This window comes from Gorilla gorilla, chromosome 19, assembly GCF_029281585.2.
Source record: "Gorilla gorilla gorilla isolate KB3781 chromosome 19, NHGRI_mGorGor1-v2.1_pri, whole genome shotgun sequence".
Lineage (NCBI taxonomy): Eukaryota > Metazoa > Chordata > Mammalia > Primates > Hominidae > Gorilla > Gorilla gorilla.
Genome location: NC_073243.2, coordinates 33,280,119 through 33,306,503, shown reverse-complemented (window position 1 = coordinate 33,306,503; position 26,385 = coordinate 33,280,119). Strand labels below are relative to the sequence as shown.

The 26,385-nt window shown below is 37.1% G+C and overlaps 1 protein-coding gene across 1 annotated transcript in view; it reads left to right on the top strand.

Moving 5' to 3' along the window:
* SCAMP1 (secretory carrier membrane protein 1) overlaps positions 1–26,385 on the top strand; it is a 121,042-nt gene that overhangs the window by 20,967 nt on the left and 73,690 nt on the right. Inside the window, exon 2 of the mRNA XM_004058654.4 lies at positions 12,146–12,223. Within this exon, the coding sequence (XP_004058702.1) occupies positions 12,146–12,223 (78 nt within the window). The remainder of the gene's footprint in view (positions 1–12,145; positions 12,224–26,385) is intronic.

The window sequence follows — 26,385 nt, the reverse complement described above, 5'->3', positions numbered from 1 at the left end:
AGCTGATTCTGGCTTATTATGAAGAATAGATTGGCATGGGGTCGGAGGATAGGGAGGGAAGACCAGTAAGGAGTTCATTGCCATTGACACATGAGAAATACTGGCAGATTGATCTCTGGGGTGGAGGAGGGATTTTTTTGTTTGTTTGTTTTTTGTTTTGCTTGTGTGCATTTTAAAGATGATCAAGACTTGAAATGTGAGTTATCTTGCTGGGAAGAAGCAGTTGAACATATGAGAGAAAAGGATAATTGACAGGGTGATCCTAAGAAAAGTTAGGAGGAGATTAAGCTTAGATATGAAGAAGATTTTCCCCCCTACCTTGGGGGAAAGGCTTCCTCCTTGCTTTTCCTTCCCTCCTCTTTTTTGCTTCCCTTTTCCTTTTTTTCCCCTAACCTCTAGACAATGTGGGAGGTAAGGAAAAAACAAGCTGAGGCCCTTCTGATGATCTGCAGGACATTGTGAAAACTTCTGTAACACAAAGTCATTTCTCACCAGTTAAAATAACAGTAACCATATTTATTGGCTCTGTTTTTGCTTTGGTGACTCATTGGCAACTCTAGTAATTGCTGTTCCCCTCAGATGCTTTACCTGCTGCTCTCTGCTCCCTTTTCTGGCCACCTTCCTATAACTTAGCTTCTGTTTGTCACTCTTTCTACCATGGCTGTTGTCAGCTTCTACTGCTGCTGTTATAGTTCCCAATTTTATGTCTCATATTCAGTCTCCTCAAAAATGGGAATAGGATTGGATTGATTAGCAGTTAGTCAGTACCGAGTTGCTTCTGTTGGGCCTGCCAGGTTTCCTCGTGTCCAATTCTAAAGATAGTTGCCTTTGGCACAGAGGCCAGTTTCTTATTCTTAGTTATGTAGCTAAGTTAATAGGGTCAGGTGACACAAAGATTGGGCAAAGAACTGCTTCTGGTTGCTTTCCTTAGAACGTGTTTTAAGGAAACACAGGTGGGTGTTTTTTGTCCTATTCATTACCTAATATTTGCTATACTTTTTACAATTCTCAGTTAGCCATAGGTGGAGAGCTTTTTTGCTTGATCCTTAACTTACTGTTGGTGGTAATGACGGTAGCAGCCTCACCTGTCACTTATTTGAGTCTTTCCCATGTGTGGAAACTATATTAAGCACTTTACATGTAGTAACTCATGAATTATATGATACATTTTACTGATAAAAAAACTGAGGTACAGTGAAATACGAAGTGACTTGTTCAAAGTTTATAGCTTCTTAGTAATGGAACTGGAATTTGAATACAGGCAGCCAGCAATCCGTAGCATAACATTTCTGAACTATGGTTGACTATTGTGATTATCAAATTTCCCCTTAATTTTAAAGATGAGAAAATCGAGAGAGTTTGAGTGACTTGCCTGATGTCACAGTATTGGTCATTGCCAGGTGCTCAGTTTCTGATTCCTAGACTAGTGCTTTTTTCTACTACAGAACAAGTACCCAGGACATAGAAGGTTTTGGATACTAATCATGAAACCCAAGCCTGTGTTAGCAGATATCATAGTAAGTGGATATATAATGTATAGCTGTAAAATAATCATCCATGTAGATTTTTATGTTATTAGACTACTATTTAGCTTAAAAATGACATATGTACAGAGAGAAATAAACAGGAGACTGAGCTTGATTAGTCACATAAGTTGATTGAGTCAATCTCCTTATTTCCAGCAGGTGAAAGCACTGTCTCCCAGGTTGCATCTTTCAGGTTATGTGTGGCAGTGATTAAGAAATATCCAATTCAATGCATGGTGTAGGAGAGCATTTGGAATACAGTGAAGGTTCATTCCTCTGGAGAATTTGGTAGAGAAACCTAGTATTGAAGATATAAACTAATTGTGTTAGATGTAAACTTTTATTCTCTTGTTTGGAAAAACATTTGTTTTCATATCCATATTGATATTTTAGTGAAATATGAAGTAAACACTGTGAAGTAACACTGTAAAGTTAAGTGGCATTACTAGAGTATTGACAGAGTAGCCTTGGCTTAACTAATGATGTAAAGATATAACTCTAATGTCTATGCATAGTCAGATCCACATGATATTTAAATTAAACTCTGAAGAATATCTTTACTTGCTACTTAAAAGTTAATAAAATACAGAAGCCGAGTATGATCCTCTGAGTCAACAAAATAAGACTATCTGAGAATCTTTTCCTTATTAGAAATATAAATTCTCAGGCATCATCCCAGACCTACTGAATCAGAAACAAGGTACGTTCAGAGTGACGCTCAGCAATCTGGATTTTACAAGCCCTACAGGTGACTGCAATGCGTGCTGAAGTTTGAGAACCACAGCCAAAGAAGAAACCAAATTATCAGTTGAAATAATTTCATTTTGATTATGTTGGAGAAGAAGAATAACATTTTCCTGCCACAGCTTTGGAATTATTAATGAGGAATTAGGAATTGGAAAGTCCTAGTTTAATTTTTGTCTCAGACATGCACTAATTGATCTTAAGGAAGTTTCCTGACCTTGTTTAAGGCCACAGCTTCTTTCTCTGAAAAATAGAACGATACGGTCTACCAGGAAAGATCATAGCAAAGATTGGAAATAAAAGTAAATGAAAAGTAAATGCCGAATACTTAATAGGCATCAATATCATTTATCATTACTTAATTCTTTTTCAGTTTTGTTGTCTTCTCCCAGTTTGGAGACTATGGCTTCCTCAACACTACAGTTGCTAAAGCTAATTTGAAACATTAATTATGTAATAATTCAGAGATATCAGTTCTTTACCTTCCTAAATCTAGTGTCATTCTTGGTATATTGTGTACATACTTTAATGCTTTGTCATCTAATACTGCATTAGGAGAGTGAACTCAGTTCACTTGAGAAAATGATTTTATCAAATTGCCTGTTAACTTCTAGCCAGGATTAAATTTCTAGAATCTAGAAGGAAACAAGTGCACTTTAGTCACTGTAGTTGAAAGTAGAAAATTGGAAGAATGATTTTAGTCTCTTTGGAACTAAGTTATACCTTATTTATTTATTGGCTTTTAAAAGTATTTAAGGTTAATTTTAGCACACTCAAGATAATTAGATGTGTGTATTTGTAAAGTGAGATTTGGACTCGTACTTCTGTGGCACTGAGAGAATGACGTTGATAGCGTGAATGTTGGCTAAGCAGGATTCATCTTTCTGATCCTACATTCTATCTCCCTCCTTTTTTCTTTTTGAGTTAGTTTTGTTTTGTAATTACGAAAACATTTCATGGTTCCAAAGTAAAGGCTATAAAACAATGTAAAATTAAGTCTAGCTTCGAAGTCTATCATTTTTATTAGTTTTTGGATTACTCTTCCTTTTAAAAAACATAAACACACATTCATTTTTATCTGCCTTTTGCACCAAAGGTTAACATTTGTTTACACTCCTCTGCACCTTGCTTTTTTCACTCAGCCCATAGCACTTTTATATCTCCTTATACCATTTTACAACTGCATAATGATACTCAGCTGCATAGTACTTTATCATGTAGATTGTCATGGTTTATTCAGTCATCTCCTATTTATATATATTTAGGTTGCTTCCAGTCGATTAATTAGTGTGGTGCTTCCATGTGATTACAAATAGAATTTTGCCGATGTTTCTTTGGAGTAGGTTCCTAGAAGTGAGACTGTGGGTCAAAGGATAAATGCAGATGTTATTTTGCTAGGTATTGCCAACTTGCCCTCCATAAAAGTTGTAACAGTCTTTATTCCCATTAGCAATGCATGAGAATGCCTGCTTCCTTACAGCTTTGTCAGTAGAGTATGTCAGACTTTTAGATTTTTTGCTAATTTCATAGGTGAGAAATGATTAAATCAGTGTAGTCTTAATGAGTGTTTCTTTTATGAATGAGATTAAACATCTTTTTATTTACACTTTTTGAACTATCTTTATGCTTATTTTTTTTTCAAGAAGTATTTATTGGTTACTACTGCTTCTATTATCTTGAAGAATTACTCTTTGGGTATTTCCCCACAGAGGTGGTAATGATACTCGTTGAAGAAACAGAATATCACCAGGCATGTATGATTAAGAAAAAAAAAAGATCACTGATCACAGATCACCACAACAGATATAGTGTAAAAACATTTGAAGGCCGGGAGCGGTGGCTCATGCTTGTAATCCCAGCACTTTGGGAGGCCGAGGCAGGTGGATCACTTGAGGCCAGGAGTTCAAGGCCAGCCTGGCCAACATGGTGAAACCCTGTCTCTACTAAAAATACTAAAATTAGCCAGGCATGGTGGCACATGCTTGTAATCCCAGCTACTTGGGAGACTGAGGCAGGAGAATCACTTGAATGGGGGAGGTGGAGGTTGTGGTGAGCTGAGATTGTGCTACGGCACTTTAGCAGCCTGGGCAACAGCAAGACTCCGTCTCAAAAAAAAAACTGTTTCTTGTTTCAAAGAGTTCACAGTCTAATTGGGGGAAGAAAAGGCTTGCATGAAGATTGTCATCGTTCAGGGAAATAGATGTTGATGGAGCTCTCATAAATGCTGTGGGAACACTGAGCATGGAGTGGAGAGACTTGGGTAGAGGGAAGGTATCAGAAAGATCATTGCTTAGCATATGAGGTAATATTTAGACTGAGCCTGTAAGGAAGAGGATGAGATTGCTAGGCTGACCCTGCTGGGAAAACTATTCTAACTAGAGGAAGCAACGCAAAGGAAGAGTATAACTGATACTTGAGGACTCACTGGTTATTGGTTTTGTAGATGATGGTGAGGGTAGGCATTGAGACTACAGCTGGACCATCTGGATTTGATGAAAGTGCTTGGTGACCCTAAACTCACTTCTAAATTAGGTTAACTTTAGCAATGCTAAGTTGAAAATTTTGATTAAAATGACATGTTTCTATTTTCTCAATTTTCTCACTGACACATGCCTTCTCTCTTGATAATCTTTTTGCTGCTTACACTTTTGGGTAAACTTTGGAGGGGAACCCTGGGGAAGTAAGTGGAGTGATTTCATTCCCTCTTTCCCATTTTACTGTTGAGCAAGACTAAAGCCTTTATGTTTTGTCTGTGTCATACTTTTAATTTATCCTTACTACTTGCTTTATGCCAAATTTGAGGCTCCTTATTCAGTAGCTTGTTTCATTTGGTTAAGGGAGAAAGATCTTTCTCATATGAATTTATAAGGCTGGAAAAATAGGCAGGCTAGATGGTTAGAAGCCTTGTATCTCATTTTAAGGAATTTGTGTTTTGTTTTATAGTTTGTGTAGAGCCTCTAAAAATCTGAAATGGATAAAGGACAGAGGAAAGAGGTTGGAGGAAGGGAATGGCAAGAATAGCTTTGCATTTTTGAGAGGTAAAGAATGGCTGTGTTGAGGAAGGTGAATTGGAGAAGGTACATATAGACTAAAGAGCAGAGGTCTCCAGACCAGCAGAAGCAGTATCACCTGAGAACCTTTTAGAAATACAGGTTTTCAGACCCCACCCCAGACCTACTGAATGAGAAATTCTGGGGGTTGGGTGCAACACTCTGTGTCTTATTTGATTTTGATGCATACTAAAGTTTGAGACTAGAAATTCGAAGGTTAGCCTACATGACAGTTTGGAAAATGCTTTTCATGTGAATTATGTAGTTGACTTTTGTTGATGTTCATTATGCTGAGATGTTCATTATAAATGCTTTTCACATGAATTACATAGTTGATTTTGTTGAGATATTCACTTTATACACACACATACATATACTACAATTTTGTGATTCAGGTTTTTAAAAAATTTCAGTAGGTTTTTGGGGAACAGGTGGTGTTTGGTTACATGAATAAGTTTCTCACTGGTGATTTCTGAGATTTTGGTGCACCTGTCACCCGAGCAGTGTACACTGCACCCATTGTGTAGTCTTTTATCTGTCACCCAACTCCCACCCTTTCCCGTGAGTCCCTGAAGTTCATTGTATCATTCTTATGCCTTTGTGTCCTCATAACTTAACTCCCACTTGTGAGAACATACAATGTTTGGTTTTCCAGTCCTCAGTTACTTCGCTTAGAATAATATCTCCAATTCCATCCAGGTTGCTGCAAATGCCACTATTTCATTCCTTTTCATGGCTGAGTAGTATTCCATGGTGGGTGTGTGTGTGTGTGTGTGTGTGTGTGTGTGTGTGTGTGTGTGTGTATGCCACATTTTCTGTATCCACTCGTTGATTGATGTGAATTTAGGCTGGTTCCATATTTTTGCAGTTGCAAATTGTGCTGCTATAAACATGCCTGTGCAAATATCTTTTTCGTATAATGACTTCTTTTCCTTTGGATTGATATCCAGGAGTGGGATTGCTGGATCAAATGGTAGATCTGCTTTTAGTTCTTTAAGGAATTTCCACCCTGTTTTCCATAGTGTTTGTACTAGTTTACATTTTCACCAACAGTGTAAAAGTGTTCCCTTTTTACCACATCCACACCAATATCTATTATTTTTTGATTATGGCTGTTTTTGCAGGAGTAAGTTGGTATCACATTGTGGTTTTGCTTTGCATTTCCCTGATAATGAGTGATGTTGAGCATTTTTCATATGTTTATGGACCATTTGTACATCTTCTTTTAATAATTGTCTATTCATGTCCTTAGCCCATTTTTTGATGGGATTGTTTTTTTCTTGCGATTTGTTTGAGTTCCTCGTAGACTCTGGGTATTAGTCCTTTGTCAAATGTATAGATTGTGAAGATTTTCTCCTACTCTGTGTGTTGTCTGTTTGCTGATTATTTCTTTTGCTGTGCACAAGCTTTTTAGTTTAATTAAGTCCCATCTATTGTCCTTTTTTGTTGTTGTGTTTGCTTTTGGGTTCTTGGTCATAAAGTCTTTCCTTAAGCCAATGTCAAGAAAGATTTTTCCAATGTTATGTTCTAGAATTTTTATGGTTTCAGGTCTTAGATTTAGGTCTTTGATCCATCTTGAGTTGATTTTTGTATAAGGTGAGAGATGAGGATCCAGTTTCATTCTTCTACATGTGGCTTGCCAATGATCCCAGCACCATTTGTTGAGTAGGGTGTCCTTTCTCCACATTATGTTTTTGTTTGCATTGTGGAAGATCAGCTGACAGTAAGTATTTGGGTTTATTTCTGGGTTCTCTATTCCATTCCATTGGTCTGTGTGCCTGTTTTTATACCAGTACCATGCTCTTTTGGTGACTATGGCCTTATGGTATAGTTTGAAGTCTGGTAATGTAATGCCTCCAGTTTTGTCCTTTTTACTTAGTCTTGCTTTGGCTATGTGGGCTCCTTTTTGGTTCCATATGAATTTCAGGATTGTTTTTCTAGTTCTGTGAAGAATGATGATGGTATTTTGATGTTAATTGCATTGAATTTGTAGATTGCTTTTGGCAGTATGGTCATTTTCACAATATTGATTCTACCCATCCATGAGCATGGGATGTGTTTTCATTTGTTTGTGTCATCTATGATTTCTTTCAGCAGTGTTCTGTACTTTTCCTTGTAGAGGTCTTTCACCTCCTTGGTTAGGTATATTCCCAAGTTTTTTTTTTTTTTTTTTTTTTTTTTTTTTGCAGCTATTTTGAAAGGGGTGGAGTTCTTGATTTGATTCTTAGATTGGTTGCTTTTGGTATATAGTATGGCTGCTGATTTGTGTACATTAATGTTGTACACAAATGTTTTAGTTTCCTGAAACTTTGCTGAATTCATTTACCAGTTCTAGGAGCTTTTTGGATGAATCTTGAGGGTTTTCTAGGTATATGATCATGTCATCAGCAAACAGCAATAGTTTGACTTCCTCTTTACTAATTTGGATGCCCTTTGTTTCTTTTTCTTGTCTGATTCCTCTGGCTAGGACTTCCAGTATGGTGTAGAATAGAAGTGGTGAAAGTGGGCATCCTTGTCTTGTTCCAGTTCTTAAGGGGAATGCTTTCAAGTTTTCCCCATTCAGTGTAATGTTGGCTGTAGGTTTGTCATAGATGGCTTTTATTACCTTAAGGTATGTCCCTTTTATGCCGATTTTGCTGAGGCTTTTTCATAAAGGGATACTGGATTTTGTCAAATGCTTTTTTTTTGTCTATTGAGATGATCAGGTAATTCTTGTTTTTAATTCTGTTTATGTGGTGTATCACACTTATTGACTTGTGGATGTTAAGCTATGCCTGCATCCGTCTTATGAAACCACTTGATTATGGTGGATTATCTTTTTGATATGCTATTGAATTTGGTTAACTAGTATTTGGTTGAGGATTTTTGCATCTCTGTTCATCAGGGATATTGGCCTGTAGTTTTCTTTTTTTGTTATGTCCTTTCCTGGTTTTGGTATTAGGGTGATACTGGCTTCATAGAATGATTTGGGGGGGATTCCCTCTCTGTTTTTCGGAATAGTGTCAATAGGATTGATACCAATTCTTCATTGAATGTCTGATGGAATTCAGCTGTGAATCCATCTGGCCATGGACTTTTTTTTGTTGGTAACTTTTTAATTACCATTTCAGTCTCACTGCTTGTTACTGGTCTGTTCAGAGTTTGTGTTTCTTCCTGGCTTATTCTACAAGGGTTGTATATTTCCAGGAATTTATCTGTCTCCTCTGGGTTTTCTAGTTTATTTGTGTAATGGTGTTTGTAGTAGCCTTGAATGATCTTTGTATTTCTGTGGTATTGGTTGTAATGTCTCTTGTTTCATTTCTAATTATGCTTATTTGGATCTTTTCTCTTTTTTTCTTGGTTAATATTGCTAATGGTCTATCAGTTTTATTTCTCATTTCAAAGAACCAGCTTTTTGATTCTTCTATCTTTTGTATTTGTTTGTTTCTATTTCATTTAGTTCTGCTCTGATCTTGGTTACTTCTTTTCTTCTTCTGGGTTTGGGTTTGGTTTGTTCTTGTTTCTCTAGTTCCTTGAGGTGTGACCTTGGATTGTCTATTTGTGCTGTTTCAGACTTTTTGATGTAAGCATTTAATACTATGAACTTTCCTTTTAGCACCACTTTTGCCGTTTCCCAGTGGTTTTGATAGGTTGTGTCACTATTATTGTTCAGTTCAAATAATTTTTTAATTTCCATCTTGATGTTAATGTCGACCCAGTCATCATTCAGGAGCAGGTTATTTAATTTCCATGTATTTTTATGGTTTTAAGGGTTCCTTTTGGAGTTGATTTCCAATTTTATTCCACTGTGGTCTGAAAGAGTACTTGATGTAATTTTGATTTCCTTATATTTGTTGAGACTTTTTTTGTCCCTATGATGTGGTCTATCTTGGGGAATGTTCCATTTGCTGATGAAGAGAATGTATGCTTGTATGTTCTGCAGTTGTTGGGTAGAATATTCTGTAAATATTTGTTAAGTCTGGTTGTCGTAGGGTATAGTTTAAATCCGTTGTTTCTTTGTTGACTTTTTGTCTTGATGACCTGTCTAGTGCTGTCAGTAGAGTATTGAAGTCCCCCACTATTATTGTGTTGCTGTCTATCTCATTTCTTAGGTCTAGTAGTACTTGTTTTATAAATTTGGGACCTCCAGTGTTAGGTGCATATGTATTTAGGATTTTGATATATTCCTGTTGGACTATTCCTTTTATCATCATATGATGTCCCTCTTTGTCTTCTTTAAGTGCTGTTGCTTTAAAGTTTGTTTTGTCTGATATAAAAATAACTACTCTTGCTTGCTTTTGGTGTCCATTTGCATAGAATATCTTTTTCTAGGCCTTTACCTTAAGTTTATGTGAGTACTTATGTGTCAGGTGAGTCTCTTGAAGACAGCAGATAGTTGGTAAATTCTTATGCATTCTGCCATTCTGTATCCTTTAAGTGGAGCATTTAAGCCATTTACAATCAACGTTATTATTGAGATGTAAGGTACTGTTCTATTCATTGTGCTATTTGTTGCCTGAATACCTTTTTCTTTTTTCTTTTTTTTCATTGTATTGTTGTTTTATAGGGCCTGTGAGATTTATGCTTTAAGGAGATTCCATTTTGGTGTGTTTTGAGGATTTGTTTCAATATTTAGAGCTCGTTTTCATAGTTTTTGTAGTGCTGGCTTTGTAGTGGCAAATTCTCTCAGCATTTCTTTGTCTGAAAAAAGTATGTATCCTTCATTTATAAAGCTTAGTTTTGCTGGATACAGAATTCTTGGCTGATAATTGTTTTGTTTAAGGAGATTAAAGGTAGGACCTCAGCTCTTCTAGCCTGTAGGATTTCTGCTGAGAAATCTGTTAATCTGGTAGATTTTTCTTTATAGGTTACCTGATGCTTTTGCCTCACAGCTCTTTAGATTCTTTGCTTTGTCTTGACTTTAGATAACCTGATGACTATGTGCCTAGGTGATGATCTTTTTATGATGAATTTCCCAGGTGTTTTTTGAGATTCTTGTGTTTAGATGTCTAGATCTCTAGCAAGGCCGGGGAAGTTTTCCTCAATTATTCTTTCAAATATGTTTTCCAAACTTTTAGATTTCTCTTCTTCCTCAAGAACAATTATTCTTAGGTTTGGTTGTTAAACATAATCCCAAACTTGTTGGAGACTTTTTTCATTTTTTAAAACTCTTTTTTCTTTGTCTTTGTTGGATTGGGTTAATTCGAAAGCCTTGTCTTTGAGCTCTGAAGTTCTTTCTTCTACTAGCTCGATTTTATTGCTGAGACTTTCCAGTACATTTTTCATTTCTCTAAGTGTGTCCTTGGTTTCCAGAAGTTGCGATTGTTTTTTATTTATGCTATTTCACTGAAAATTTTTCCATTCATATCCTGTATCTTTTTTTTTTTTTAATTTCTTTAAGTTGGCCTTTACCTTTCTCTGGTGCCTCCTTGATCGGCTTAAAAGTTGACCTTCTGAATTTTTTTTCTGGAAGTTTAGAGGTTTTGTCTTGGTTTGGATCCATTGCTGGTGAGCTAGTGTGATCTTTTCGGGGTGTTAACCTTGTTTTGTCATATTACTGGAATTGTTTTTTTTGTTTCTTCTCATTTGGGTAGACTATATCAGAGTCAAGATCTGGAACTCAAGGGCTGCTCTTCAGTTTCTTTTGTCCCACGGGGTGCTCCCTTGATGTGGTGCTCCTCCCTTTCCTTTAGGGATGGGGCTTCCTGAGAGCTGAACTACAGTGATTGTTATTTCTCTTCTGGATCAAGCCACCCAGTGGAGCTACTGGGCTCTGGGATGGTACTGGGGACTGTCTGCAAAGAGTCCTGTGATGTGATCCATCTTCAGGTCTGTCAGCCATGGATACCAACACCTGTTCCCGTGGAGGTAGCAGCAGAGTGAAGTGGGTATTTTTAAGTACGCTGGTTTTGTGTTGGTTGGCCTCCAGCCAGGAGGTGGCACTTTCAAGAGCACATTAGCTGCAGTAGTAGGAGGAGGATCAGGCGGTGGCAGGACCATAGAGTTCCCAAGAGATTATGTCCTTTGTCTTCGGCGTTCCTCGGCTGTCCCAGGAACCTGCAGCAGCAATCCACCTTCTTCAAAGGGTCTGTGGATTCTCTCGGATTTCCTGATATGTTCCTGCATAGTTTTTGGAGCAAGAGGTTCACGATGTAGGTCTCCACGTGCTGCTCTGTCCATTAAGTGGGAGCTGCAAGTTAGTATTGCCTCGTATCTGCCATTTTCCCTTTCACTGTATGATTTGGTTATTTTCATGAAAGCCTACTATTAAAAGATTTGAAAAATTGGAATAGTGTGATCATGTATTATACTTGGAAAAGGGAAGACAGTCTACGATCATGTGGTGAAATAAACTACAGTAGAGATATTGGAGTAGAATAAAACAAGAGGTATTTAATATTGAATGCTCTAGATGTTGGCTGTATGACATTGATTTGTAATGCAGTATGAAATCTTCAGTGGGAAAAACTGAAGCTGTTATAAAAAGGGGGAACGTGAACTCTTTGTCGACACCAAAGGAAATGATGGTGGGTCTACCCGAGATGCTTTTGTGTAGTCAGTTCCACACAGCTATTAAGAGGTGGTCTACTTTTTATCTTGATGTAATAGCTTGCAGCTGATTTGAATCTAACTCAGTTTTTGTTTTCCTTTGAGAATGTGAAGGTTGTATGGGTTTAAATTTCACCATTGTTGAAATGAGACAGTAAATCTGAGAGCCTTCTTTTATTTTCCTCTGTTAGCCTTGCTGCATGACCACAAGTATAGATAAAGCAAATGGTATGTAAATATCAAAATTATTTTTTAAAGGATAAATAATCTTTTTTTCTCCTTTGAATTTTATTCTAGGATCCATCAGTTACACAAGTGACAAGAAATGTTCCACCAGGACTTGACGAATATAATCCATTCTCGGATTCTAGAACAGTAAGATTATTCTTGCTTTTAAATGTTTAAATTGAAATTCAGTAGGAATTCTATTTTAACTATGATTTCTTTTTTAGTGGATTGGTTACACTTAAAGAAAACAAATTGTTAATGTTTTATTTAGTATTCAGCAAACTTGGCTTTTTTTAATATGTAGAAATATTAGTAGTAATTGAAGATTACCATGATGATCCTAGTGAAATACTTCAAATTTTCTTTTATGTTTTACAGATTAAATCACAATAATCTTGCTAAAATGTAAACTTTTCTACATTACTTGAAATACTAGGAATTAGAGAAATATTTCTTGGTATACATGTTGTCTGCCTGATAATGTGGGGTGATTTTTTTTTTACGTGGAAACTGTGTAGAACTGTACCATGAATGTTTGTATGATTGTCATTTGAATTAGATTATTCTGAATAGTACTAGCCTTCTGTTCTGGCAGAGTAGAACCTCTGGAACTTTACCCAGACTAGGAAAGCATATTTTTCCCCTCAAAATTTAGTTATTTTTTTCTTTTAAAAATTTATTTATTGTAGAGACAGTGTCTTCTATGTTCCCCAGGCTGGTCTTGAACTCCTGGTCTCAATCCATCCTCCCACCTCAGCCTCCCAAAGTGCTGCAACTACCGATGTGAGCCATGGCGCCTGGCCTCAAAATTTAGTTTTGATTTATAAAATGTACAAATATGAAAAAAATCCTCATAAAACAGTGTTTTGCTACTCTAGATGTATATTAGAAGCATCTAGGGGACTTTATTACACTACCCCTTATGGCCCTCATCTCTTAGAGTTAGGGCAATTTTTTTTTTAAAGTTCTTTTGATGATTTTATTGTGACCTAGATTTGAAAACTGTTGAGGTAGATTCTGTTGAGACTATCTCCAGAATTTCTGTGGCAAATAATTTCATCTCCTGTATTTGGGTCTGCCTCCAATACTTTGTTACCTTGCCCTGTGCATCTCTTCTATTTGGCTGTTCCTGAGTTGTGTCCTTTAATAAGCTGCTAATAGTAAGTAAACTGTTTCCATGAGTTCTGAGAGCGCTTCTAGAAAATTATCAAATCCGAGGAGAGGGTCATGGAAACCCCCAGTTTATAGAAAGTTAGTCAGTATGGGCGGCAATCTGTGACTTGTGACTGGTGACTTGGGACTTGTGACTGGTGTCTGAAATGAGCCCTTAACCTGTGGGATCTGTGATAGTCCAGGTAGGTAGTATCAGAATTGAACTGAATTGTAGGACATCTAGATGGTGTCCAAAGAGTTGGGGAATTGGTTGGTGTGGGGGGAAAAAACCCCACACATTTGGTATCAATAGTATTGTTGGTAAAAACAGTCCAAAAGTAAAAGCATTAAAATAAGAATGAACTTTTAAATTTCTCTTTATTTCAAAGCCCTCATTTAACAGCCTTTGCTTATATGTAGCAAATTAATTCCAGGTTGGGATCACTAAAGTGCTCTTTGAGCATGTAAATTACAGGTTAAAACATGTGAAATGGCCAATAAGCTGACCAGTTTTGATATATAAAAATGGTGGTTTCATATGATTCAACCTTATAATGAATTAGTGCTGTGAATATGTGAGAGTGCAATTTGGTAGTAGTTGTTGAAGGGAAAAAAAGAAGAGCTGGCAAATTATATTCTACTGTATGTAGTTCTTTTAACTTGATTTCTAGGAGGTGGAGATGGGAACAAGACCATTTTTAAACTTTGTCGATAAAGAATGAAAAGAGATTTTTATATAAATGTTTGCAGAACTTTACTAGCAAGAAATATGTTTAGCATTTTTATATAGTAGCAGCTTTAGATTACTCTTATCAGTTGTAGTATTCTTCATCAAGCTGTCTACTTTGTGCCATGTGCTTTGCCTGTATTATCTTACTGAATTCTCATAATATTCAAAATTGATATTTTAAATTTCCGTTTTACTAATAAAGATCTGAGACACAGGTCAGCTAGCAAGTAAGTGGCAGAACTGGCTTATTAACTCATGTGTTATCTGTAAAGCTTTTGCCTTTTTCATTTTGCTAGTGCTATCTTTGGAGATAGTTGCTTAAGAAATAGAAAAAATAGTCCTGGTCTTTGAAAGATTTCTCACCTAATTGGTGTAATTAAAAATTACACAGACACAAAGAAGATATATCCAGAACAAATAAAATATAAATCATGATTCTAAATGTTGAGACTTTATAGTTACAAAAAGATTTTCTGAAAGTGAATAGTCTTGAGCAAGGAGCTAGGCAATAGTGAGAAGCCAATTTACAATGAAACACTTCCCTTAGATTTGATGAACAGTGATATGGTGTCAGAACCAGGAAAATTCTTATGATAATTGGGTGCATTTTCCTCTGCACTGTTAACATGATGGAAAACACAGTTTAAATATTAAATATTCCTTTGTTTATTATATAATGTGATTTCAGAAATTTGTCCATTTTTGTGGCTGTGATTATTTTCCAAAGAGATTAGGTGTAGTTAGATAATTGATTTAAGTGGTATATTAGCATTACACCTTGGTCCTGTTTTAGTTAATTGGTGGTATTCGTATTTTTATCATAGGACAGTGTTTGTGAAACTGAAGCTTCTTGATTCTTGTATCAGGATATGGTGAGCTACTTGAGGTCAAGAAGGAAGATCTTCTAGCAGAATGCCTGAGTGTGTAATCTTGCTAAGATTTAGAAAGTTCCTGCCCTGTTCTTCTTTTTATTAAAATTGTTTTCTTTTGTACTTAATTTTTCTGTTTGAATGGAGACCTTAAGTTATTTAAGGAAGGCTACAGTATGGAAATTTTGAGTAATTATATATATATATATATATATATATTTAGAGATAGGGTCTCACTCTGTTGCCCAGGCTGAAGTGCAGTGGCACAGTCGTTGCTCATTGCAGCCCCAAACTCCTGAGCTCAAGCGATCCTCCTGCCTCAGCTTTTCAAGTAGCTAGGACTACAGGTATACTCTACCACATGTGGCTAATTATTTTTTGTAGAGAAGAGGTCTTGGTAAGTTGCCCAGGCTGGTCTCAAACTCCTGGCCTCAAGTGATCCTCCTGCCTTGGCCACCCAAAGTGCTGGGATTTTAGGTGTGAGCTACAGTGCTTGGCCTGAATAATTTTATAACTTATATATTCACCATTTTACACATTCAGAGAAAGGAGTTGTAACAAGACACTTTATAATATAGACTAAGTCATTTTATTGACAGTGTCATGAAAGCCTGTTGAGCACTTAAATGTGGCTAGTCTGAATTGAGATGTACTATAAAAATGGAAGATAGTGTTGAGTTATGAAATAATTTTTTTTGTTTGAATTCAAAATGCATTTTTCTACTGAAATTATGTTGTGCATGGTAGGTAGGTTTTCTGGCCTACCCTCTAAAATCTAATGCATAAATAGAGAAATTATCCTTAAGAATTGATGTATGTTTATGGGGAATGTTTTTCTTTTCAATTAAGTAACAGTTGAAAATGCCTATTGCTGCTTGATTCTCACTAGTTTTGGCCACTGGTGAGGGCATTTGTGGCTTTAGACAGAATTTTTTTTGGTGGGTATTGAAGGTAAGGGATAGGGACACCTGTGTGTGGTAGAAGTGCAGCACTGCTGACAAATCCTTAGAGACATTTCTTGGGGCCTAGTTTACTGTCATGTTTCTTTTCGTTAGGGATTGTCTGCCTGGTTCTTTTTCTGTTTCGCTAGTTGATGCCATATATGATTTCTGTCACATAGAGCAGAGAGAAGAACCACAAGAGAAAATTCCAGGTACTGACAGTGTGAGGGGGTATGCCCAGATGGTCACCTCTGACCATAAAGGGACATGGATAATTGGTTTATGTAAGGAAGTACTGCCTCTAACATAATTCAGGACATGAAGTAGACTGAGTCTAAAGAGGACCTGCATTTTAACCTAGGCCCTGTCACTAAGCAGTTGGTAACTTTAGGCAAATCATATAACCTCTTCGAAAATCTTTTTTTTTTTTTTTATATATTACAGTGAAGGCAGGGAGGAAAATGTTGAGTTAAATAATTTTATCTTTTTATAGACACAGGTTCTTGCTTTGTTGCCCAGGCTGGTCTCAAACTCCTGGACTCAAGAGATCCTCCTGTGTTGTCCTCCCAAAATGGATTACAGGCATGAACCACCATGCCTAGCTGAGTTAAATAATTTAGTATTAGTATCTCTTGAAAATTAGGACTGAAGCATCTAGCTGCGGGGACTGACTGGATATAATTGTACATGGTAGTTTACTCATCTTTAATACTGCCAAAGCATTCTGTATAGTTTAACACCTGTCTTTATTTTCTCTCGCTGTGCACTTCTTTTTTCTTTCTCTGCCTTCTGCTTCTCACTGTTTTGTATTCTTGGAGCTCATTATCTGTCCCTTCTGGAACCTCTTTGTTTCCAGTCTCATTTAATGATACTGTTGACTTATATCCTAGTATCGTTGGCTAGAAATACCCGAGTTGTCTTTGGCGCTAACAGCTTCTTTTCCTACATCTAATCAGTTGCCACATCCTGTCACTTATACCTGCCGGAGATATTACCTGTCTGTTCTTTTCATTCTTTCTTACCTGTCCTAAGTCAGGCACTCATGTGAAATAATAGAATGACCTATCTAGTTATCTACTTCCAGCCTTCCTCTTCAAATCGCTTTTTATACTGTGACTGGACTTATTTTCCTAAAGCAGAGGTCAGATTAGGTCATCTACCTTCCTTAGAAATGATTATGCATTACCTACTCAGTAGTTTGGCATGTGAGACCATCCACGGTTTGACTTCAGACTTTTTGTTTTTATTTTAATTTTTTTCGTAGACCATTTTTTTAGGCTTTCAGAACAATTGAGCAGAAAGTACAGAGTACCAGTTTATTTTCTCCAGACTGTCTTTTTACTCTTATCTTCTAGTGTGCCATTTGCTCTAGCCAAAGTCTAGTTAACTCATGAACCCCCAACCCTATTGAGACCGACTCCCCATTGTATAGAGTCAAGAGAGACTGTGGGTGATCATAAGGCTTGGCTTCTCTAGATATGTTTATCCCCTTCAATGGATCCAGATGAATACTTCACACTGGATATATTCATTTTCTGTTGCTGTGTAACAAATTACCGTAAACTTAGCTGTGGCTCAGGAGTTCAGATACAGCATTACTTACTGGGTCCTTTGCTCAGGGTCTTACAAGGCTGTGGTCAAGCTGTTGTCTTGGCTGCATTCTCATCTAGAGGTTTAATTGGGGAAGAATCTGCTTCCAGGCTTATATAGATTGCTGGCAGAATTTATATCCTGGTGGTCGTATGACTGAGGGTCCTAGCTTTTTGCTGGCTATCAGCTGGAGGCCAACCATTGATTGTAGATGCTGTCCACAGCCTCCAGAGGCTATATAGTTTCTTGCCCCCTGGGCCTCTCCAACATGGCCGCCTATTTTGGCAAGCCTTCAGAGAATCTTACTCCATTCTGCGAAGAGGGAGTTTATATAATGTAACGTAATCAAAGGAGTGACATTCCATCATTTTTACCATATTCTCTTGGTTAGAAGCATGTCACAAGTCCTGTATGCACTCAAGGGAAGGGCATTATTACAAAGATGTGAACATCAAGAGGTAAGAATCCTTGGGGTAAACTTTAGAGTCTACCTGCCACACTGGGAATAAGATATGGTATATTAGGACTAAGTGTGTTTCCATCTGTCTCTTTATCCCCATTTAAAAGGGTCAAAGTAGAACCCCCAGAATACCTATCCCTCCCTATCCTTGACACATAGAGGATTTTTAGAGTAACAGAACTACTCTATATGATACTATAATGATGGATACATGTCATTATACATTTGTCCAAACCCATAGAATGTACAACACCAAGAGTGAACCCTAATGTAAACTGTGGATTTGGGTGATGATGATGTGTCAGTGAAGGTTCATAAGTTGTTACAAATGTCCACTCTGGTGGGAGATATTGATAATGGGGGAGACTGTGCATGTGTTGGGACAGGGATATATGGAAATCTCTGTACCTTCCTTTCCATCTTGCTGTGAACCTAAAACTGCATTAGAAAAATAAAGTTAAAAAGTTAGTGAAGCAGGAAACCAAAAACTGACCAGGTTCAGTTCAGTTTTTGACATGTTGGATTTGCAATTTCCAAGACATCCAGATAGACATGTTTAGTAAGCAGTTGATTGTATGAATCTGGTGTTCATCAGAGAGGTCTGGGCTGGAAGATATACATGTGGGAATCATTGGCCCTTAGATGGTATTTAAAGGTATAAGACTGGATTTAATCATCAATTGAGTGAACATGTATAGCAGAGAAGCAAGACCTAAACTCCTGGTGCACTCGAATATTGGAGGTGGAAGGGCAGGAGGAGAAAAGAAATAAAGGAGACTGAGAAGAAACAACTTAGTGTTCTGAAAGCCAAGTGAAGAAAGTGTTTCAATAATGAGATAGTGATAAACTATCAATGCTGATGATAGAGCAAATAAAATTAAGACAGAAAATTTATCATTGAATTTAAGAATGTAGAAGTCATTAGCTATCTTGAATAGTGTAGTTTTGGTTGAGTGTTGGGAGCAAATGCCTTACTAAAGTATCTTTAAGAAGAAAGAACTGGGAAAAGTGCAAATAGACAACTCTTTATAGGATTTTTGCAGCAGTGGAGAGCAGAGAGTTTTTTTTAGGGAAGAGGATGAGAGAAATGGGGGCTGGAAAGGGAAAGGAGGTTAAGATAAAGTTTTGTTACAGTTACAGTAATCAAGACAATATGGTACTGGCAAAGACATGCAAATCAGTGGAATAGAACTGACAGCCCAGAAATAAACACTTACATTTATGATCAACTGATTTTTGACAAGAGTGTCAGGATAATCCAATGGGAAAGAATAATCTTTTCAGTAAATGGTGCTGGAATAACTGGATGTCCACATACAGTAGAATGAAGTTGGACTCCTACCTCATCCCATACATAAAAATTAACTCGATCATAGACCTAAAGGTAAGCACTAAAGCTATACAACTCTTAGAAGAAGACATAGGAGTAAATCTTCATGACCTTTAGTTAGGCCATGGTTTCTTAGATGTGACACTAAAAATACAAACAACAAAAGAGAAAACAGGCAATTTGGACATCAAAATTTAAAACTTTTTGTCCAAGAGCACTATCAAGAGAGTGAAAAGACAGCTCACAGAATGGGAAAATGTTTGCAGATCACATATTTGATAAAAGACTTGTATCCAGAATATATATTAAATTATTACAGTTCAATATTAAAAAGACAACCAGGCTGGGTGTGGTGGCTCATGTTTGTAATCCCAGCACCTTGGGAAGCTGAGGTGGATGGATCATTTGAGGTCAGGAGTTCAAGACCAGCCTGACCAACATGGCAAAACCCCATCTCTACCAAAAATACACAAATTGACCAGGAGCGGTGAGTCCACATGGACTCAGATGTTTCTCCTAAGAAGATAAATGGCCAATAAGCAGGTGAAAAAATGTTCAACATTGTTAGCTGTCAAGATGCAAATGAAAACCACAAGGAGGATACCACTTCACATCCATTAGGATGTCTGTAATCAAAGAGTCAGGCAATAGCGAGTATTGGCAAGGATGTGGAGAATTGGAACCTTCACACACTGCTGATGGGAATGTAAAATGGTGCAGCTGCTTTGGAAAACAGTTTGCTAGCTCTAGGCATTTGTTAAACGTGGAGTTACCATATGACCCTGTAATTCCACTCTTGGGTACATACCCAAAAGAAGTGAAAACATATGTCCACATCAAAACCAGTACACAAATGCAACCAAAAATTGGAAATAGCCTATGTTCCTATCAACTGATGAATGGATAAATAAAACCTAGCATAAAAATAAATGAAGTAGTTACTACAACATAGTTGAACCTTGAAAACATTATGCCTTCACCATTATCAAATAATTGGTGAATCTATATTGACACACCATAATCACCCAAAGTCTATAGTTTATCCTAGGGTTCACCTCTTTTTTTTTTTTTTGAGACAGGGTCTCACTTTGTTGCCCAGGCTTCAGTGCAGTGGCATGAATGTAGCTTACTGTGACCTCAAACTCCTGGGCTCAAGCAATCTTCCCACCTTGGCCTCCCAAAATGCTAGGATTACAGGCATAAGTCACTGTTTCTGGCCCAAGGTTCACTATTTTTTTTTTTTTTTGAGACAGAGTCTTGCTCTGTCGCCCAGGCTGGAGTGCGATCTTGGCTCACTGCAACCTCCACCTCCTGGGTTCAAGTGATTCTCCTGCCTCAGCCTCCTGAGTAGCTGGGATTACAGGTTTGCACCACCACACCCACCTACTTTTTTGTATTTTTAGTAGAGACGGGGTTTCACCATGTTGGCCAGGCTGGTCTCAAACTCCTAGCTTCAGGTGATCCCCCTGCCTCAACCTCCCAAAGTGTTGGGATTACAGGCGTGAGCCACCGCGCATGGCCCCAGCGTTCATTCTTGATGTTGTACATTCTGTGGGTTTGGACAAATGTGTAATGACCTATATCCATTATTATAACATCATACCGAATAGTTTCATTGCCTTGAAAATCCTCCGTGCTGTACTTATTCATCTCTTTGCCCCTTCCCAGACCTTGGCAACCACTGATCTTTTTACTGTCTCCATAGTTTTGCCCTTTCCACAGTGTCATATAGTTGGAATCATACATAATGTAGCCTTTCAGATTGGCTTTTTTCACTTAGTAGTATGCATAATAAGGTTCCTCTATGTCTTTTCATGGCTTATTAGCTCATTTCATTTTAATGCTGAATAACATACTATTGTCTGGATGTACCACAGCTTATTTAGCCATCCACAAACTCAAGGGCATCTTAATTACTACCAAATTTTGGCAGTGATGAATAAAGCTGCTATAAATAACTGTATGTGGGTTTTTTGTATGGATGTAAGTTTTCAGTTCCTTTGGATAAATACCAAGGAATAGACTGACTGGACCATATGGTAACAGTATGTTTAGTTTTGTAAGAAACTGCCAAACTATCTTTCAAAGTCTGTACTATTTTGCACTCCAACCAGCAATGAATGAGAGTTTTTGTTGCTCTACATCCTCTCCAACATTTGGTGTTATCAGTGTTTTGGATTTTGGCCATCTTAACTGGTGTGTAGTGGTGTCATTGTTTTAGTTTGCATTTCCCTGATGACATATGATGTGGAGCACCTTTTTATGTGCTCACTTGCCATCTTTGTATCTTCTTTTATGAAGTTTCTGTTAAGGTCTTCTGTCCATTTCTTAATTGGTTTGTTGTTGAATTTTAAGGGTTCTTGTATCTTTTGGATAACAGTTCTTTATCAGATGAAAATATTTTCTCCCAGTCTGTGGTTTCTGTTCTCATTCTCTTGACATTGTCTTTTGCAGAGTGTTAATTTTAAGGAAGTCCAGCTTTTCAATTATTTCTTTTAGGGGTCATGCCATTGTTGTTCTATCTAAAAAGTCATCACCATACCCAAGGTCAATTAAGTTTTCTCCTGTGTTATCTTCGAGGAGTTTTATTGTTTTGCATTTTATATTTAGGCCTATGATCCATTTTTAAATATTTATTTGTTTGTTTATTTTAGTGACAGGGTTTTGCTGTGTTGCTCAGGCTGGTCTTGAACTCTTAAGCTCAAGGAATTCTTCTGCCTTGGCCTCCCTAGTAGCTGGGACTATAGGCATATGCTTGGCTTCTGTGATCCATTTTGAATTAATTTTGCTCTAGCACCATTTGTTGAAAAGACTGTTCCATTGTACTGCCTTTGCTCAGTTGTCAAAGATCAGTTGACTGTAGTTATGTGGGTCTATTTTTGGGCTCTCCATTCTGTCCTGTTGGTCTGTTTTTCTAATCTTTTGTCAATGCTATACTGTCTGGATTACTGTTACTTTATAGTAAGTGAACTCTAGTAGTGTCAATCTTCCAACTTTATTCTTCTCTTTCCATATTGTGTTGACTGTTTTGGGTTTTTTGCCTTTCCATATAAACTTCAACATTAGTTTGTCAGTGTCCACAAAATAACTTGCTGGGATTTTGATTGGGATTGCGTTGAATCTGTAGATCAAGTTGGGAAAACCTGACATCTTAACAGTGTTGAGTCTTCCTATCCATGATCATGGAATATCTTTTATTCTTCTTTGATTTCTTTCATCAGTTTTGTAGTTTTTCACCTATAGAATGTATACATATTTCATTAGATTTATGTCTGTTTTACTTTGGGAGATGTTTATATAAATGGTATGGGTTTAATTTGAAATTCGACTTGTTCATTGCTGTTACATATGAAAGTGATTGACTTTTGTATATTAACTTTGTGTTGTGCAACCTTAGTATAATCATTTATTAGTTCTAGGAGGTTTTTGTCAGTACCATTGAATTTTCCATGTTGATGATCTTGTTATCTGTGAACAAAGACAGTCTTATTTGTTTCTTCTTAATCTTCATACTTTTTTTGGGTCTTATTACATTAGTTAGGACTTCTAGTACAATGTTGAAAAGGAGTGGTGAGAGGGGACATCCTTGCCTTTTTCCTGATCTTAGCTGGAAAGCTTCTAGTTTCTCACCAATAAGTTGATGTTAGCATTGGACTTTTTGTAGGTGTTCTTTATCAAATTGAGGAAGTTCCCCTCTATTCCTAGTTTGCTGAATGGTTTTATTATGCATGTGTGTTGGATTTTGTGAAATGCTTTTTCTGTATCTACTGATATGGTCATATGATTTTTCTTTTTTAGCCTGTTGATGTAATGAATTACATTAATTGAATTTCGAATGTTGAACCAGCCTAGGATACCTGGAGAAAATCCCACTTGGTTTTGTATGTGATTCATTTCATATATGGTTGGATTCAATCTGCTGATATTTTGTTGGAGATTTTTGCATCCATGTTCATCAGAGAATATTGATCTATAGTTTTTTTGTAGTGTCTTTGGTTTGATATGAGGGTATTTCTAGCCTCATAGGATGAGTTAGAAAGTCTTTCTTTTGCTTCTTTCCTCCGATTGAGACTGTATGGAATTAGTAAAATTTCTACCTTAAATGATTGGTAGAATTCACCAGTGGATCCATCTGGGCCTGTTACTTTCTGTTTTGGAAGGTTATTACTTATTGAGGCAATATCTTTAATAAATAGAGGCCTATTTAGATAGCCTGTTTCTTCTTCTGTGAGTTTTCACAAATTGCATTTTCCCGGGCATTGGTCCATTTCTTGTAGGTTATCAGATTTGTGGGCATAGAGTTATTTATAGTATGTCTTGGTTATCATTTTAATGTCTATGGGAACTTAGTGGATGTCTCTTCCTTCATTTCTGATATTAGTAATTTGTGTCCTCCCTTTTGTTCCTCTTTAGGGAGCCTGGCTAGAGGCTTATTGAGTTTATCAATCTTTTGAAAAAGCCAGGTTTTCATTTTGTTGATTTTTTTCTATTGATTTTCTGTTTTTAATTTCGTTGATTTGTGCTCTTATTTCTTTCCTTCTGCTTATTTTGGATTTAATTTGCTCTTCTTTTTCTAATTTCCTAACATGGAAACTTGGAGTATGGATTTTAGATCTTTCTTATCAAATATATGCACTCAATGCTATACATTTTCCTCTAAGCCCTGCTTTCACAGCATCCCACAAATTTTGATAAGATGTACATTTTTTTTCCACTTAGTTCAAAATACTTTAAAATTTCTCTTGAGATTTCTTCTCTGACTTGTGTTATTTAGAAGTATCTTTTTTAATCTTCACATATTTTGGGATGTTTCAGTTTTCTTGTTATTGATTTCTCATTTAATTCCCTTGTTTGAGAGTAAATACTGTATTTTTTTTTTTTAATTTGTTAAGGTGTGTTTTATGTTACAGAATGTCTTCTGTCTTGGTGAGTGTTCCATGTGAACTTGAGAAGAATGTGTTTCTGCTGTTGGATGAAGTGGTTGATAGGTGTTAATTATATCCAATCAACAGATGGTATTGTTCAATTCAGCTATGTTCTTAATGATTTCTTGCCTGCTAGATCGGTCCATTTCTGATTTGAGGGGTGTTTGAGTCTACAACTATAATAGTAGTTTCTTCTGTTTCTCCTTGCAGTTCCATTAGTTTTTGCCTCTTGTAGTTTGATGCTCTGTCATTAGGTGCATATACATTAAGGAATGCTATGTCTTGGAGAATTGACCCATGTGTCATTATTTAATGCCCTTCTTTATCTCTAATAACTTTCTTTGCTTTGAGTCTGCTTTTTCTGAAATTTTTTATTAGTGTTAGCATGGTATATTTTTCTGTTTACTTCTAATCCATATGTTTATTTATATTTAAAGTGGGTTTCTTATAGACAACGTATAGTTGGGTCTTGTTTTTTGATTATCTCATAATCTTTTAATTAGTGCCTTGAGACCGTTGATGTTCAAAGTGATTATTGATTTAGTTGGGTTAATATATATCATATTGATTGCTGTTTTCTGTTTGTTGCCCTTGTTCTTTTTGTCTTCTACTCTTGGTGGTTTGTTTTGTTTTATTTTGAGACTGTTTCACTCTGTCACCCAGGCTGGAGTGCAGTGGCTCAATCTCCCGATCTCAGCTCACTGCAACCTCCGCCTTCCAGGTTCAAGCAATTCTCCTGTTTCAGCCTTCTGAGTAGCTGCGATTACAGGCACCTGCCATCACACCTGGCTAATTTTTGTATTTTTCGTAGAGGCAGGGTTTCACCATGTTGGCCATGCTGGTCTCAAACTCCTGACCTCAAGTGATCTGCCTGCTTCGGCCTCCCAAAGTGCTGGGATTACAGGCATGAGCCATTGTGCCCAGCCCTCTTGGTGAGTTTAATAGAACATTTTATATGATTATAATTTATCTCCTTCCTGGTTGCCCTAGAGTTTGCAATATACATTTATAACAAATCCAAACCTACATACAAATAACTATACTGTTTCACAGATAGTGTGAGTACCTTATAATAAGAATATGATTCCTCCCTCCCATCTTTGTATCATTGCTGTCATTCATTTCGCTGATATATAAGCATATATAAACATATATATGTATATATATGCACACACAAGATATTTGCAGAAGAACCCATAATTGAATACATTGTTGCTGTTATTATTTTGAACCAACTGTTTTCTCTTAGACCATTTGAGAATAAGGAAAATAAGACGTGGTGTCTCATGCATGTAATCAGCTTTGGGAGGCCAAGGTGGGAGGATTGCCTGAGGCCAGGGATTCAAAACCAGCCTAGGCAATGTAGTGAGATCCCATTGAGATCCTGTCTCTACAAAACAAAACAAAACAAAAAACAAAAATTAGCCAGGCATCGGCCTGGTGCAGTGGCTCATGCCTTTCATCCCAGCGTTTTGGGAGGCTGAGGCGGGCGAATCACTTGAGGTCAGGAGTTTGATACCAGCCTGGCCAACATGGTGAAACCCTGTCTCTACCAAAAATACAAAATTAGCTGGGTGTGGTGGCATGTGCCTGTAGTCCCAGCTACTTGGGAGGCTGAGGCAGGAGAATTGTTTGAACCCAGGAGGCGGAGGCTGCAGTGAGCCAAGATCGTGCCTAGGGGACAGAGTGAGACTCTCTCTCAAAAAAAAAAATAAAAAGAGGCATGGTGGGCATTCCTGTTGTCGTAGCTACTCAGGAGGCAGAAGGATTGCTTGAGCTCAGGAGTTTGAGGCTACAATTTGCTGTGATCATGCTACTGCACTCCAACCTGAGTGACAAAGTGAGACCCTGTCTCAAAAAAAAAAAAAAAAGGGTTTTAAACTTCATCTATTTCTTGTATGCTCATGCTTTCTTTATGTGGATCCAAGTTTCTGACCTATATTATTCTCATTCTCTCTATACAACTTACATATATTTAAAAATATTTAATATTTCACTGCAGCCTTGACCTCCCAGGTGGATGGGACTACAGGCATGTGCCACCAAGGCTAATTTTTTTATTTTTTTAGAGACGGGGTCTCACTATATTGCCCAGCCTGGTCTCAAACGCCTGGGCTCAAACAGTCCTCTTGCCTCAGCCTCCCAAAGTGTCGGGATTATAGGTGTGAGCCACTGTGCCCAGCCTTACAGGTTTTTTTTTTTTTTTTTTTTTTTTTTTTGCTAGGCTGAAATGATGTACTGGGTAAAAGGAATTGCTGTAATTAGGTCTTTAGCTGTGTGGTGGTAAGGTGTTCAGAAGCACTCTATAGTCC